Genomic DNA, 15,734 nt, shown 5'->3' with positions numbered 1-15,734 from the left:
TAAGTTCTCTCACTGCATGACAGGTTACTCCTTCGAGGCCAGCAGGACCATGTCTTTCTCATGCTTTGAATTTCTGACTTCGGGAAGGGCCCTGTCCTTGCTAAGGGCTCACCCGATTACGTTAGGCCTATCCCTTTCCCTTTTGATGAACTCAAACTCAATTGTCTTGGAACTTAATTACATTTGCAAAACCCCATACCCTAAGCACAGGAGTGAGATCCACCATATTCACATTCCACCATACTCAAGAGGACGAGAGTACACAGGGCAAGAACATGGGAGGCAGGCAGCATGGGGTCCTCTCAGAATTTTGCCTACCACAAGACTGAATGATTCAAATTTATAAAGTCAAAAAATTGCAAAAGTATTCTAAGATGACAGAAGTCAGATGGTAAGCACTTTTGTTGGGTGACACATATATTTGGGAAGAAGCATGAGGGAGGCTTCTGAATGCTGGTAGTGTTCTATATCTTGATCTCCAAGGTGATTACACAAATGTGCACTTTGCAAAAATTCATCAGTTTTGTACTTAATATTTGTGTATGTATTTTATACTGCAATAAATAATTTACACAAAAATTTTAAAAGAGAGGTTCTCAGGGTGCTTTGTTTAATTACATAGAGGAGCAATAATTAGCATTAAAATTGTTGGTATAAAATTGGCACTGGTAAGTGCTTGAAGTCAGTTTATGCCCCCAAGTAAGAGACTCTGAGAAGTTTATGTTTATCAATAATCTACCTGGCAAGGTGTGTTGTAAAAATGAGAAAAATTAAATTTCAGCTGGCTCTTTATTCAAGTGATCATAAATCTGAGGTATTTCCATTTGAATAAATTTTGAAAGTTTCTCACTCTCCATTTCAATACTGTTTTCTCTCTCCACTGCATGGAAGTGTGCAGCAAGTTAAGTGTAAAGTTAGCTGTGTGTGTGTGTGTGTGTGTGTGTGTGTGTATTTGTGATTGGTAGGCTGGGCAAGGGCAGGGAAATACAAGGAAACTAATGGGCCTGATCTGATAGGGTAGGTAAAATCTTTACATTCTTAGGATACTGACTTAAGAACACCTCAGAAACACAAAGCTCTTCTATGCGATGGGTCCAGGCACTATTTTCAGAGCTGGTCAGCTTTAACCTAACTCCATTCTGCACTCGCATTCTGTTCCAAGCTAAGGAAGTCACACCATTTCCTAATGAATATAAATGAATGCAGCCCTCCATGAAAAATAAATCAGGAAAACACATTTACTCCAACTTATTCTAATCAGCACATACAGAAGTCATATAAATATGATGTAAGTAAACTAAAGGCTAATTTCACTGTGAATTTGATGCAAAAATCTTAAATAAAATATCAGCAAACAGAATAGAAAAGTATATTAAATAATAAGACACCATGACTGAGTGGTATTTATTTCAGCAATACAAGGATGGTTCAGTATCAGTGAATCCACTACATAATTCATACTATTAATTAAACTATGGAGCAAAAATCATGCAGTCATCTCAAATTGTGCTGACATTTAATAAAATTCAACATCCATTCATGATTTAAAATACTTTTAATAAAATAGGACTAGATGGCTATTTTCTCAAAATATATCTGGGTCAACCCAGAAGCCAGCACCATGCTTAAATGGGAAAACATTTAATGAGATGCATTCTCATTAATGTCCAGAATATAATATAGAAACCATTATCACTACCTTAATATTGTTCTGGAGATTGTGGAAACCAAAGAAACTAGGAAACAAAATAAGTTAGTGCTACACAACTTAAAAACAAGAGGTAAAATTATCATTATTTGTAGATGTTATGACTGTATATTTGGGGAGGACCTAGGAGAAGTCACTGAAAAGCATTTACAGGCAAAGAGAATTCAGTAAAAATGGATGGGTCAAAAATTACTATACAGAAATCAATAAATTTCATATACACAATAGTAGGAGGATAAAATGGAAAATGTTTATAACAGCAACAAAAACGAACATATCTAGTAATAAACTTAACAATAAATATGCAAGATCTATATGATGTAAAGTTTAGAATAGTCCAGAGGGTCACAAATAAAGATATGGGCAAATGGAAAGGCAATTCATATCATAAGGTTGTAAATTCTCACCGAGTTAGTTTGTAAACTTAATCCCATAAAAGTACTCACAGGATTTTGGGGGTACATAGGCAAGCTAATGCTCAGTCCACATAGAATATCAAAGAAGCAAGAAGAGCCAGGAAAGTTTTGAAAGAGAAGATCAATAATGAAATACTCTTCCTACCAGATGGTAAAATACAGAATTTTTAAAGTATATAAATATATAAAGGAAAATAATCAAAACAGTGTGGAACTGATACATAACAGACAACTCAATAGAATATAATAGATGGTGTGGAAATCAGTCCAAGTACAGGAATCTGATATATGATAAAGATGTCATCTCACATAAGAGAAGAAATGATGAATATTCACTAAATTATTTTAGGATAACCAAAGAGACATCTAAAAAAAGAAGGTTGGATCCATAGCTCACATTTTATACTAGGGTAATTTCTTGATATAAACATATAAATGTAAAAAAATAAGAAATTTGTCCATAAACTTAGAAAAAGTTCTTTCTGAATTATATTGTACAAAGCCCAGAAGCCATAAAATGGAAAATTGCTACAACTATTATATAAAATTAAAATTTTATGTGGCAAAAATCACCGTAAACAAAGTTAAACACAAACAAGAAGCTGGAAAAAGTATTTGTAATTTATATCACAAGAAAAAAGCTAAGTTTCCCTTTTACAGAGTCCCTACATATTATCAAGAAAAATACCAACAACCCAACAGAAAACTAGATAAAGACAGAAACAACAGTACACAGAAAAGGAAATACAAATGACTCTTCAATGGATGAAAAGATGCTCAATCTCTAATCAGGCTGGTAAAGATTTTTTTTAAAAGTTGGGTAGCGCACTGCAAGTGTAGAAATAGCACTCTCCTACTTTGCTGCTGGGGAGGGTGAACCAGCACCACTTTGATGGAGGACAATTTGGCAATACCTATAAAAATTCTCAATTCACATGGACTTTGTTCCAGCATTTCCACTTCTAGGAATTTATCTTAGAGGTAAATTCACACATATGCCAAATGGCCCGAGTTCTTCATTATTGTAGCACTGTTTGCAATAACAACATTTTGAAATACTTAAGCTTTCCATCACAGCGGACTGACTGGCTACATAAATTATGGTACATCTACACAATGGAATACCATGGAGCTATGAAATGAAGGAGAAAGTTCTTTATGTACTAATACAGAATGATCTCCAAAATAAAATTAAAAGTTCAAAAAAAGTATGTACAATACGCTAGCATGCTATTATTTGTTCAAAAAAGAAAGAATATGATATGTAAATTTTCTCATATATTCATAAATTTTGTCTGGAAGAATGCCCAAGAACCTGATAATAGTATCTGCCATCAGGGATAGGACCTGGACGGCTCAGGGACAGACAGGGACAGGGATGGGAGATACGACTATTCATTTTGTGCCTTTTGTACCCTTTTATTTTGAGCCATGTGAATGTATTATCTATCAAAAAACGCACAGCACCATTAAACTTTATGATGTAATAAAAAGGGTGTAGTTATACTTCAGCCTGTTCATGCTTATCCTTAATTGGCTGAAAATAAAGTCTCTTGTTAATCTGTGTAGCTTTTTGATTAAAGCACCAAAAGAGAGAAATAATTTTTTGCTTGAAAACTGAAGTTCCAAAATAAAAGTTAAATTTTTTTTAAGTTTAAAGAAATAAAGAAAAAGTTCTCAACAATAGGGATGGTAGAATCAGTTTGTTTAAAGCAATCAAACAAATAGCAACAACAAAGAAGAAATTATGTAAGTGTTTACACTGTCTCCAAGGATATGAGAGATTACATTACTTTTTAAAAATATTTCCTGGGACTTCCCTGGTGGGTCAGTGGTTAAGAATCCACCTGCCAATGCAGGGGACACGGGTTCAAGCCCTGGTCTGGGAAGATCCCACATGACGTGGAGCAACTAAGCCTGTGTGCCACAGCTACTGAGCCCACGAGCCACAACCACTGAAGCCGGTGTGCCTAGAGGCCGTGCTCTGCAGCAAGAGAAGCCACCGCAATGAGAAGCCCACGCACCGCAACTAGAGAAAGCCCGCGCGCAGCAACAAAAACCCAACCTAACCAAAAATAAATAAATAAATAAGTTTAAAAAAAATTTCCTTATTGTTGAATTATTCTGATCTGTTGATATATTAATTAATTTTATAATTTGAAAAATTATAATCAGATTTAAATATCAAAAAGCCTTAGGTCCCACTGGTACCCAAATATACATAAATGTGTTTAAGCTAGTAATAAAAAAATACAAGTTTAAGAGAGACACCATTTTCCTGACTAGTAAAATAGCAACACTGAAAAAATATGATACTTAATGCAGGTGACAGTGTGGTGAAAAGGGTACTCTCATTAATGGTGAAATATAAACTGGTACCTTCCCCTTGTTTTAATTGAAATTTACAACACACAGTTGTAAGAAATAACACAGAAAGAACCTATATAGTCTTTACCAGTACAATTCTCTTTTAAAAAACAATTTGTCAGTATCAGTTAAGAATCTTAAAAAACTCACACTTTTCAACTAGTAATTCCATTTCTTAGAACCTATCCTAAAAAAATATAATTCAAAGGAGAGAAAAAGCTATATGCATAAAAATGTTCATTCAATACCATATATAAAATATATATTCATATATATGTGTTAAATGATAAGAAAATAGTTCTTTAAATAATAACATAAACACTAGACAGAATATTCTACAGCCATTATATCACATTTATGTAGACTATGAGGTAATTGGCTTAATACCTATGCTATAATGTTGATTTAAAAGATATAAACTTTTATGTATAATAGTGAAAAATATTCATATGGTCAATGAGTGGGAAAGCAGCGGAATTATGGTTGATTCTTTGTCTCTTCCAAAACTTTCTAGAACGTAATTTCAAATTTAATTTTTTCAGATTATTTTCAAATTTTCTAAATTCAAGTTTTCCTACTTTTGTCAGAATTTAATTTGAGAAGCAAAAAGAGATGAAAGATGCCTGCTTGTTAATCCAATAACTAATTGCCCAGCATGAACGGTAGACTTTTGTTAGGAAAGAGCCACTTACTTGCATCTTTCTCTGGAGAAGGAGGAGGGACCCCCTGCCCCAGACAGGTGCTCTTGACCAGCTGCACCAGCTTCTCTGGAGGCTGGGCATTGCCCATGGGTGGCACCTTCCCCTTGGGGCTGCTGAAGAGGTCTTGCAGGTCCTTTCTTGGTCTGGATTCTTGGAGGAAACTCTCAAAAGATTTGTCTTTGAGTCTGAGGGAGGAAAAGAGTGAGGTCTTTTTCTTCGGATCCCTGGAAGCATCTGGGACGGTCTCTTGCAAACTCACTTTCTCCAGGAGGGTGGGGACATCTTCGATCTTGCTGCAGGGTGGGGACACGAGTGCAGGAAACTTCTTGGATGACTGGTTGGGCAAACTGTGGGTGCGGAGGGCAGGGTCAGGAGGGCTCGGGGCTGACGGCTGGGCAGCCTTGGCGGCTGGGGGGCCCAGGGAGAAAAAGGCTGTGGCCCTGCTCGCTATGTCTCTCTTGGGGGACGGCTGGTCCCAGTCTTTACTGGAGCTGCTTTTCCGAAGGCTGAATGAGCGAGTGCAAGCGTGAGGTGGGCTGGTGGGCAAAGTCTTTGACTCTGGCTTGGCCCAGGCCTTTCTCCCACTGTCGGAATTGGGGAGGAGCGGCTCCAGGGACCTCCGGATGGCGTTGGCTATGAGCCGCAGCGGGGACTTGGGTGGGGCCACGCTTTGCTCCCTGGGAGTCCGTTCAGCTGGGGTCCCCATCTTCTCCTGAGCCTCTCTCTGGGCTGGCAAGGTCTCTCTCACTGCCTGAGGGAGCAGCAAGGGGCGGACTGGTTTCAGCACACCTCCTCCTCGGCCATTCTCGGTGCTTTTCTGGGAAAGTCGCACCCTGGCTTCCAGGCGCGAGCTCTCAGGGTTGGAGTCATTCCAATCTAGCAACCTAGTCTTCTGCTCCCGAGTGAGAACCAGCTTTTTTAAGCCCGACTTCTTCTCCTCTGCCAGCTCTGACCTCCCCTCCTCTCCCCTCCTGGGTCTGGTACTCCCTTCTCCAGGGTCCTCTCCAGCCCTGGGAGACAGCTGTTGGTCTGGCGAGCACCTGTCCTTCCCTCCAATGGGGTGTGGGCCTCTGTGGATGCTTCTGGTACCCACAGGAGGGGCCTCTGCTTCCTGACTCCCATCAGAAGCCACCTCTGTGGGGCCGGATGGGCTCGAGCTTTCGAGGCCGTCTCCACCAGGCCTCACCAGACAGTATTCTGTCCGCTCCAGCACCTGGCCATGAGGGATATGCAGGGGGATTTCCTTGGGTGGTCCTTGGGTTCTGGCTTGCCTCAGAAAGATTGGGGTGGAAGGACTGAAATGACCTCTTGAGACCCGCGAAGGAGGGTTGCAAACTGTCACCTGGAAGGGATGGGCAAAAAATAGCGGTGATTTTTAGACGTTCCCAGCATTTATTTATATGAGGAACGCACAGCTCAGTCTATAGCCCCCTCCCTTCCTCTCTCCAGATCTCAGATACCCAAAATCAAAAAGAATTCTGCCTAAGATGATTTCAGAGGGTCACTCTTCCTTCTAAGTGGCTGCCTTGGGATGGGCTGGAATGGGCCCAGAGCCCCCATATCACTGACCGAAGTCTTTCCTGGGCCTTAGATTAGGTGAGTAGGAAGCCAGAAAGGAAAGCAAAGTCACTGACAAGCTCCTGGGCCAGTGAGGGGAGGGCTGGCCTGGTCCCTGTGGGTGGCCAGGCACATAAGGAAGCTCAGCCATGGTCCCTACTAAAGGGCACATTCCACCCTCCAACAACCAAGAAACCAAGGCTTCTTCTTTGGAGACCATTAAGGTAAGGAGAGACAGCTACCCTTCTGGCTTGGAGCTGTGGTGGCAGGATAGCCTTTAGGATCTTCCAATGACCCTTCAAAACCTGACTCATGCCTCTCACCACTGAGAAAGCAGCCATTTCTAGCATGCAGGAGCTTGGCCCTTGGCAAAGGGAGAATATAGCAGACTTGAGAAGGAGTGACTGTGCCCTGCCAAGAGCTCTGGTCATGGGAGCTTCACAAGAGTATGTACTTTTCTGTCTTAGATATTCTATTTCCCAGAGCCTAGAGCAAGGTCTGGCAGTAATAGAGGCTTGATAAACCCATATTGAAGGAAAGAGTCCAACCATGACTGTCTCGGTGATGCCATTTTCTATTCAAGGGGGACGTTGCTTCCAAGGCTCTCAGCTGCTACCAAAGGCACCCTGCGTTCTGTGCCTGCCATCCTACAGCTGCCAGCTCCTCAACACCCTCTGTGAGGCCCTCAAGGGCAGAGCACAAGCCCTAGCACCTCTGCATCCCACAGCCCAGCTCAGATTCCATGCCCTATAAAGTCTGCCGAGTGAGCGGGTGGCTGTGCCCTCAGTGGCTGAGAAGGAGCAGGGTGCACTTTCGTGAAAAGGACAAGGGAAGAGGCGTGGGGTGGACCCTTGACAGAGCATCCCTCTGGCCCTGGCTGTGCACTTGGGGTGACCTAAGGGTGCTAGGAATCCAGAGCTCAGTGTGGAAGTGGGAGGAGTATAGGCAGCTCGTCGTCCTCACACCTGTGCAGGGCCCTGAGGGCGCTTACCGGAGGCGGGGAGGAACTATCCAGAGCGTGCGGGACACCAGCTGAAGAAGAAGATGGCAGAGAAGGCGAAGGAGAAGCTTCCTTTGGAGGCGACATAGGTCTTTTGTTGTTCACTGGTGTCATATCTACCAAGGAAAGAACATGCTCTCCGTTACAGAGTTCTAGTTTCCTTATTTTATCATGAAAAGACGAGGTTTTCAGGGAAGCTCCTCTCTGTAGAGTCAGAGGGAGGAAGATGCCGGAGACGGATGCAGAGGCCCCGGAGCCCACTGCTTGGGACTTGGAAGAACAGGCGTAGGAGTGTCAGGCTCCTGCGGGGGAAGTAGGTCGCAGGACGAAAAGCCCAAGAACCACTGTGTCTCCCACACACGTGAGAATGTCCCCGAGAGTTGGAACACGGGTCTCCAGGGTGTTTCTGGGAAACGGACATCTACCTTTAAGGTTTGCCCTAGAGCCATCTCGGTGGGGAGCTGGGGCTGCATTAAATCACTTAGTCAATAAACCACCTGAGGCCTCTTCCTGTAAGATGCATGCTGGACCATTCGCCATGGGCACAGACAGGAGAGGCAGTCACTGCCAAGGAAACGGGTTCTTCCTCCCACATGTGTATCACGGGGCTCTCAGACGAGATGGTTAGTTTGAGATTTTAAGAGAACACAAGGGAGGGAGGTTATAATGAGTATCAGATCATTTGAAGCATATGGAGTGGGGTTCGTGCCAAGCTCCTGTTGGTCAGGGAACAATTGAGAGCCAGTGCATGTGCTGTCCTTCTCGACAGGAGAAAGGAGTGTGGCCGGGGCCGAGGACGAGCCTCATTCTGAGCTGTGGGAGCTGGACCCAATTAGTCTAGTTACAGCAGAATTCCGACAGATGTCGCCTATAAGATCAATCTCATTCCCTCTCTCATGAGTGCACACACACATGTGCGCACACAGACCCCCTAGTAACCTTAATCTAAACTCTCGAGCATTTTGTTTCCCTCTTGGACCATTTCAATAATAGGTCCTTAAAGGGATTCAGGAGACACCATCCTCACTTCCAGATTTGCCCACTCAATGTCTGACCCTTCAGCCCAGCCAGCTCTCCTGTTAGCCCTCCCGGCACATAAAGGCTGTTCCACAGAGACTTCCCAGGACCACTGTCTCTAACAACCCGCTCCTGTCAGACTTCCTGCTTCTGGCTGCTCAGCTGACCCATTTCCATTTCCCTCCAAGGTGTCCAGCCTTCAGATTTCAGCTTGTTTCTAAAACACAATCCCCTGGCCTCAGTTTCCCCAAAGCTTTGGCTGAGAGGTTCCTCCTCTGGGACCTACCCAGGCCAGGCTAAACCCAGGCCTCACTCCAAGAGGAGTTCCTTCCAGACCCGTGTGCACAGAGGAGCCACACAGGGGCTTGTCAGTACTCCGTCCTGCTTTCCTCTTACAAATGCAAGCACTTTAGAGCATGCATCCCAGGCCTGGGCTCTGAAAAGCTGGCCACACACACCATCAGCAAGCTCCCCACGGGAAGCGCTCCAGGGGAAAAGGTAACTTGGGGGAACAGATCTGAGGGCGGCAGGAAGGAGCTGCTGGGGACAAAGGCCACTGGCTGCCAGGAGCTGACACTGGGTTGGGGGGGTGGGGGGCGGCTGGCCGGCCTGCCTGTCACCCGAACCCCCTTCTCAGCCCCCAATTAGATGGTTCGAGCCTAAAAAGGCAAAAGTTGTGAGTCAGTTGTTGCCTTGCTTCCTGTCCTCAGCTTGCCAAATTCCTGCTGAATTCCTTCTCCTCCTCTTCCTCGCCCCCTGATTCTCCTCTCTCTGCCACCTCCTGAATCAAACTCCTGAACTTGTCCCAAAGTCCCCTCAGCTCCACAGACTGCCTTTTTGTTCCCCCGAGGAGCGATCCGGGAACCCTCCGACACAGAGCCAGAACACCTTGGGAGCCAAGCTGATAGGAAAGCCTTGGGGTTCTCAAGGTCATGACCTGGGAGCTGCCCCCCTCTTCTGTGTCTACTCCCCAACCCCATCCAGCAAGTGGGATCTCTCTCCACACATGATCCTCAAGACTGTCTTCAGGATAGAAATTGGGGGCAGGGGGCTTGAGGAAATGGGGGAAGCAAAACACCTGCCATTCAAGCCACTGCCTGGGAGGTGGGCAGTGCCTAGGAACGGAAGGGGAGGCCAGAGCCCAGCTGACAGGTGATGGGAAATCTCACCCACCTGAGGCCTTTGGTTTCCCTCAGAGGATGGTAAAGGGGAGCCTGGGACCCCACCCCTTTCCCACCCACACCAGCCGCCTGACACAGTGCGTTACGTAACCCCTCAGTTTCCTCATCTGAAAAATGGGAACACTAGTGCTGTTTCATGGGGAAGCTAAAGAAATAAAATGGGATAAAAAGAGGTGCCCAGTGCAAAGCACAAAGTAAATGCCACATGCTAGCTAAATATTAATTCCATCCCCTTCCCTTCCTCCCATGCACATGAGTGGTGTCCAATTAAGGCACTGCTGAACCGCTGACCTGTTCCGGGGAGGGTAGGAGGGGCTGCACATCCATCCTGGCCAGGATTTCTCTAACTCACGGCCCAGAGGCTTGGTTCTCATTGACCAACTCAGGTCCTTCTCGCCTTTTCTTGTTTTGCTTGAAACCTCAGCATGGTCCAGCCAGGTCTGCCCTGCCCTCTGCAGGAGCCTCAGTCCTGGGTGCCACCGGCCCTTCCAGTCCCATTGTGCAAAGGAGGTTGATGAACAGATCAGGGTCTGGATCACAGCTCCTCCCATATCCCTCCTGGGTCAGCTGCCTCTTCTCTGGGCCCTCTGGCAATGGAGGCCTTTCCCTTGATCCTAGAGGTCATTCTGGTGAGTATGGTCAGCTGGGTGAGGGCGCTAAGGGCAGGCACGAAGCCCCCTCCATCCTCTTGCTTGGGGCTGGGGCCAGAGCCAGCCTTAACAGGGCAGTGAAGGAATAGAGGAGATGGTGTGCCCCAAGCGCTGCTCCCTCCCACAGGACCAGCCTTGCCCAGTGGGTTTCCTTTTGGGCAAAATGAAGATGACCAAAAAGATGGCTCTGAGGATTTTCACAAAGACTGGGATTCCAGGGTGCAGCTCCCCAGAATTTGGAGCTTAAGCAATACTCAAATCCTCCCAAAGTCTTGGAACGCCCTCTAGGGGCTGCAGCCTGCTCAGGTCTAACCCATGTTCTCTATTTGTTCCTGCACTGAGTTCAACTCGGTTCAGCCGGCTTGGTCCCTGGTTCTTTAGTTCGTTCATTCGTTCGTTCGTTCATTCATTCATTCATCCACTTATTCATTCATTCTGAAAGCAAGCAAGCAAGGATTGGGTGCCTCTTCTGCACCAGGCCCATGCTAGGCACTAAGCCCATAGAAATGATCCAAACTCAAGGCCTGCCCTCAAACCAGCTTTTGCATGCACTTGAGAACCCACGCCTGATACTCCTGGGATAACTAAAGACACAGCTGAGAAACCACGCCGCTGGTTAGCAGTCGCCTCTCTCCTGTGCCTCCTCCAGCACCCACACCCTGCTGTGAGGGTCCCCCGCCAGACTCCCTGCTCTCACCCCAGATCAGGAACTTCTTGAGGGCGGGGCCGGGCCCCTCGCACTGGTGGCACTCAGTAAAGTCGGCTGGAAGCGCTGGATGGAATCTGCACCCGAATGGACCCATCCATAGAAGCAGAATTCCCGTGACTGGGGAGGGGCCGAGGTGGGGAGTAAATGAGACGCGTGGGAAAGGCCTGCCCCAGGCCTTCGGTAAACGGCGATTCCCTCCTTCCCCTCGCCTTCGCTGCCTGGGACCCCAAAATGGTTCAAGAGTCATTTTAGGTTGTCCCCAGGTGCAGTGGCCAACTCAGGTGTGCCCTGGTCCTGTTCCAGAAGTGCCCATCGTCCCAGCCTGGCCCGAGTCAAAGGGGCCGCAGGTCTATGGGTTGCAGAGAATGACTCACTGGCCACGAGTCAGCGTTGACTCAGAAGGCAGGAGTCAACTAAATTAGCACACTATTCCATCTCCAGTGTTTCTTTTAAGAAGCCTTCATCTAACCCCAGGTTTTCCTGGGTCCACCTCTCCTACAGCAAGGTCAGGAGAGGGAGCATGGGGGCCGGAGGAGGTAGAAGGCAGCGATGGACTTGGGATCAGATGCAGAGCCCCTGCCCCCTCTCAGGATTGGAGAGGGAATCTCTGCTCTGTAACTGGGGCAGCGCCAGGAACACGCTGGCCCTGGGACGCTGCGCAACCGGGCACGCGGTCACTGCGCCCCCTAGTGGGATCCCACTGCCTTGGCACCCGCCGCGGGCCCTGTTCCTCACCCACCTGCTCTTCCCTGGGATGCGGGACCACAACCTGCTCGGAAAAAGGAGCAGGGCAGTGTGTATTTGTGCATTTGTGTATGTGTGTGTGTGCGTGTGTGTGTGTGTGTCTTTGGATTCCTTCACTGCTTTGCCCACTACTGCACGAAGTCAAGCTGATGCCCCCAGCCCAACTCCAGTGCACTGAATCAAAACGTATAGAGCCCTCAGGCCTCAGTTTCCTCATCTGTGTTTCAAGAAGATTGGAGCGGATGGCTGCTCAGGTCCCCTTCAAGTGCAATTGTAGAGTTCTAAGGCCCTGTGACTCCCAAGTGGGGAGCTGGGGAGGCGGAAGAAAACGTAGCAAATCCCTTGGAAAGTGCTTCCTCTAGAGAGCAGCGGAAATAGTCAAACAGTACATTTCTCTCCTTGCCCCTCTCATCCAGGAGGCCAGTTCAGAGAGGACATGTGAGGAGTGAGAACAGCTGCCCCTGGGAATTAACCAGACAGCTCCTGCCCCCTCCCACCCCCCAGGGAGCTCATGACTCACTCGACTGGAATTTTCTTCTCCCGCTCTGGCATTTGCTGGGAGTTGGAAACTGGAAGCTGTTGGCCCTCTGCAGAACTGTGGTGGGAAAAAGAAAGAGGGAGAGAAGATGGGGAGGGAGGAAGAGTCTGTTAAACGGGTAGGATAAACAGGGAGTTTTTTCTTATGGCCCAGTTACCAAAAGTTAGTAGACTAATGGTCATAATTGACTGAGCCCCTTCCTCTCCTCAGACGGAAACTCCCTGTCCCTATAACACACACTTCCAACTTCTCATTCATTCACTCATCAAATTGTTTTGAGACCCTGCTATGGGCCAGGTATTGCCCTCTTTCAGAAAATATCTCAAATTATGAGCCATCATTCTAACTCACCCATTGTTAATAAGCATGTGTGCATACATGTTTATATGCATACACGTATATACATATGTCCATATATACACAAGCATATACGGCACGTTCATTTTAAGCAGAGCAGCTCTTTGGAGCTGAAGTCTCACATCAACGCCCCAAATGTGTCATAGATGAACCAGAGCTGCTCTCACTGAAGCCTGGAAGCTGCAGAAAGCTCCGCCTTCTCTCTACCTTATCCCCAGAGCCCCCAAAACCCTTTGGGAACCAGTTTTAACTGATCCCCTGGACACTCCATGGCCACAACCCCTCCTCTTGGCCTGCTTCCGATGGAAACACATTTGCAGGATGCCGTGGGCTGCGTTATGAAGACCCTTTGCCCAGCTGGGCCTTGAGAATCAGCTGAGCAAAATGAACATCACAGGCAGAAGAAATGGGTCTTAGCCATTTGGGGCCTACGAGTGGGCAGTGGGATGTAAATGTACCCCATTCCCACACTGGGCCCTCAGACTTGGCCTCAGGCTCCAGGTCTCTGTGGTGGTTCCATCACGGCCGGAGAGAAAGACGGGGCAAGGCACACCTGAATGGCTCCCACATGTGGGACCAGGAGGTGTGGAAGGAAAGGAAGCCCGCAGGACTGATGTGGGCGTGGAGAGTGGGTGGGGAAGCTTTGAACACAGCTGGCCCAGCCCGCCCTCTGTCTGCAGGAAGTCCTAGATTCCGCTCCCCGACAGGGCCCATAGCTGCTGTCAGCTCTCACCAGCCAGGCTGTGGAGCACAGGCCTCTACCCGACCTGGGGGCTTTCTTTCCTCAGCAGGAGATCTTTCATCTCCATAGCTCCTTGGCTCGCCTCCCTCCCTTGTCAATTTGGAGAGCTTTGCTCCTGCTGTGTCTGGTCTGGCGGTTCCCCGTCCCACAGGTCTGCTGTCATAATCAAGCTCATGGGTTTGAGGGGGAGAAGCCTATGTGGATAGGTGAGGGTGCCATCTCCCTGTCTCCCCACTGCAGAATGAACAGTCTATGTACAATGCAGAGCCACTTCCCCCTGACAAGTGCAGGTCATGGATGTTTTACATAAGGAACAAGCACAGCTGATTCCTGCAGACCAGAGTTAACCTCTTCATCACCTAATGGAGAAATTACTCAAGAAACACAGAAGAGTGCCAAAAGCTCTTATTGCTTCTCCTTGGCTCTTAACTTTGTGGAATGGGACTTATTAGAAATGGTTAAAATTCACGAGAGGTTTCCCATCACTGGTGTTTATAGGGCATCCAAGCACACATTTTTACCACAATAGGAATAGAGTGGGTAGTCATGATTTGATCCAGTAATTTTGAGCAGAGTAGAGCAGGGCTGTTCCCTTCTTTTTAGTTTATAGTATATTTATTTAATGTGTTTATATTTATTTTAAGGGACTACTTTTGGAGATCTTAGTGTATGACCCTCTGCAAAAGGAGTAAGAGGGTAAGTATTGTGACATAGGGTGCTGATGACATCATTTTATTGTCACACACTAACAATAAATGTCCTCCGTAGGCCATTGGACCATCCTGTTATCAAATTATTGCCAGAAAAAAAAAAAGGATAAATACCGATTTTTCTAAATCAGAATAATCTGAGGGCAGATTTCTCTCCTAACTGTAACTGGTTTATGTCCAAGAACCCAGTGCACGAGACCAATTCGTTCAGTTGTTTAGGCGTGCATTTTATGACTAATGCATCCAAGCAGGCCTCTAGGAAGCTGCTCTTCTGCGATTCCCAAAGCGCAGGACGTGGCCCTCCTGCCTGGAGGCATCTGGGATGCTTCCATAAACGCAGATACTGGTCCCCACTCTAGACCCAAGGCATCTGAATCTCTGAAGGAGGGAACCTAGGAATCTGCCTCTTAAGCAGGATTTTTAGGAACCACTAAACTAGGTGTTTTAGGGGAGCATTACTGAGCATTTTCTATGGCCTCTATTACACAGGGCTCAGTTTCTGTTTTAAACCATCATGGTGGGCATGCTCTATGCTAAAGAACTTTGAGGAGGGGATAGGTTCCTTGATGAGCTGCGGCAGTCCCAGAGTCTTTTCAAAGGTGGTAAAACATATATAATATAAAAATCACCATTTTAACCACCTTTAAGTATAGAGTTGAATGGCATTAAGTACATTCACGTTGTTGTGCAAACATTAATTCCATCCATCTCCGGAACTTTTTCTTCATCCCACTGAAACTCTGTCCCCATTAAACAATAATCCCCATCCACCCTCTTCCCCCAGCCCCTAGTTACCACTTTTCTATACTTTCTGCTTCTGTGACTTTGACTATTCTGGGTGCCTCATAGAAGTGGGATCATACAATACTTGTCCTGGCTTAAGTTCACTTAGCATAATAACTTCAAGTTTCATCCATGTTGTAGCATGTGTCACAACTTCATTCCTTTTTAATGCTGAATAACATTCCATTGTGTGGATATAGCACAATTTGTTTATCCATTCACCTGTTGATGGACATTTGGGTCATTTCTCCTTCCGGCAATTGTGAAAAATGCTGTTATGAGCATGGTGTACAAACCAGGAATCTTTTTAAAGCAACATCCTGGTCTTTTTCGGCATGCCCTCGGCTAACCTCCGAGACATTTATCCAGGTGAAAATAGTGATTAACAAAGCTCCATGACACCCACAACATGATGTCAACCCTACATTATCTGGTAAAGTGATGGGACTCACCACAACCAGCAACACGAAACACAGAGCTTAGACTATGCCAGCGATTGTAACCTTACAGTGTGGTCTGCTTGGCAGTGATGGAAATCGTGATGGATAAAGACA

The 15,734-nt window shown here is 46.4% G+C and overlaps 1 protein-coding gene across 8 annotated transcripts in view; it reads right to left on the bottom strand.

Annotated features, from left to right (window-relative positions):
- MICAL2 (microtubule associated monooxygenase, calponin and LIM domain containing 2) overlaps positions 1-15,734 on the bottom strand; it is a 231,315-nt gene that overhangs the window by 59,281 nt on the left and 156,300 nt on the right. For all 8 annotated transcript variants that reach the window (XM_082475982.1, XM_082475987.1, XM_082475985.1 and 5 more), the window contains 3 exons: positions 12,571-12,645; positions 7,741-7,865; positions 5,184-6,534 (listed from right to left, as the gene is read on the bottom strand). In XM_082475982.1, coding sequence (XP_082332108.1) covers positions 5,184-6,534; positions 7,741-7,865; positions 12,571-12,645 — 1,551 coding nt within the window. The remainder of the gene's footprint in view (positions 1-5,183; positions 6,535-7,740; positions 7,866-12,570; positions 12,646-15,734) is intronic.

Source organism: Balaenoptera physalus (genome assembly GCF_965194825.1).
Source record: "Balaenoptera physalus genome assembly, chromosome: 10".
Taxonomy (NCBI): Eukaryota; Metazoa; Chordata; class Mammalia; order Artiodactyla; family Balaenopteridae; genus Balaenoptera; species Balaenoptera physalus.
The sequence above is the reverse complement of the archived record's forward strand: the minus strand, read 5'-3'. Positions and strand labels throughout refer to the sequence as shown.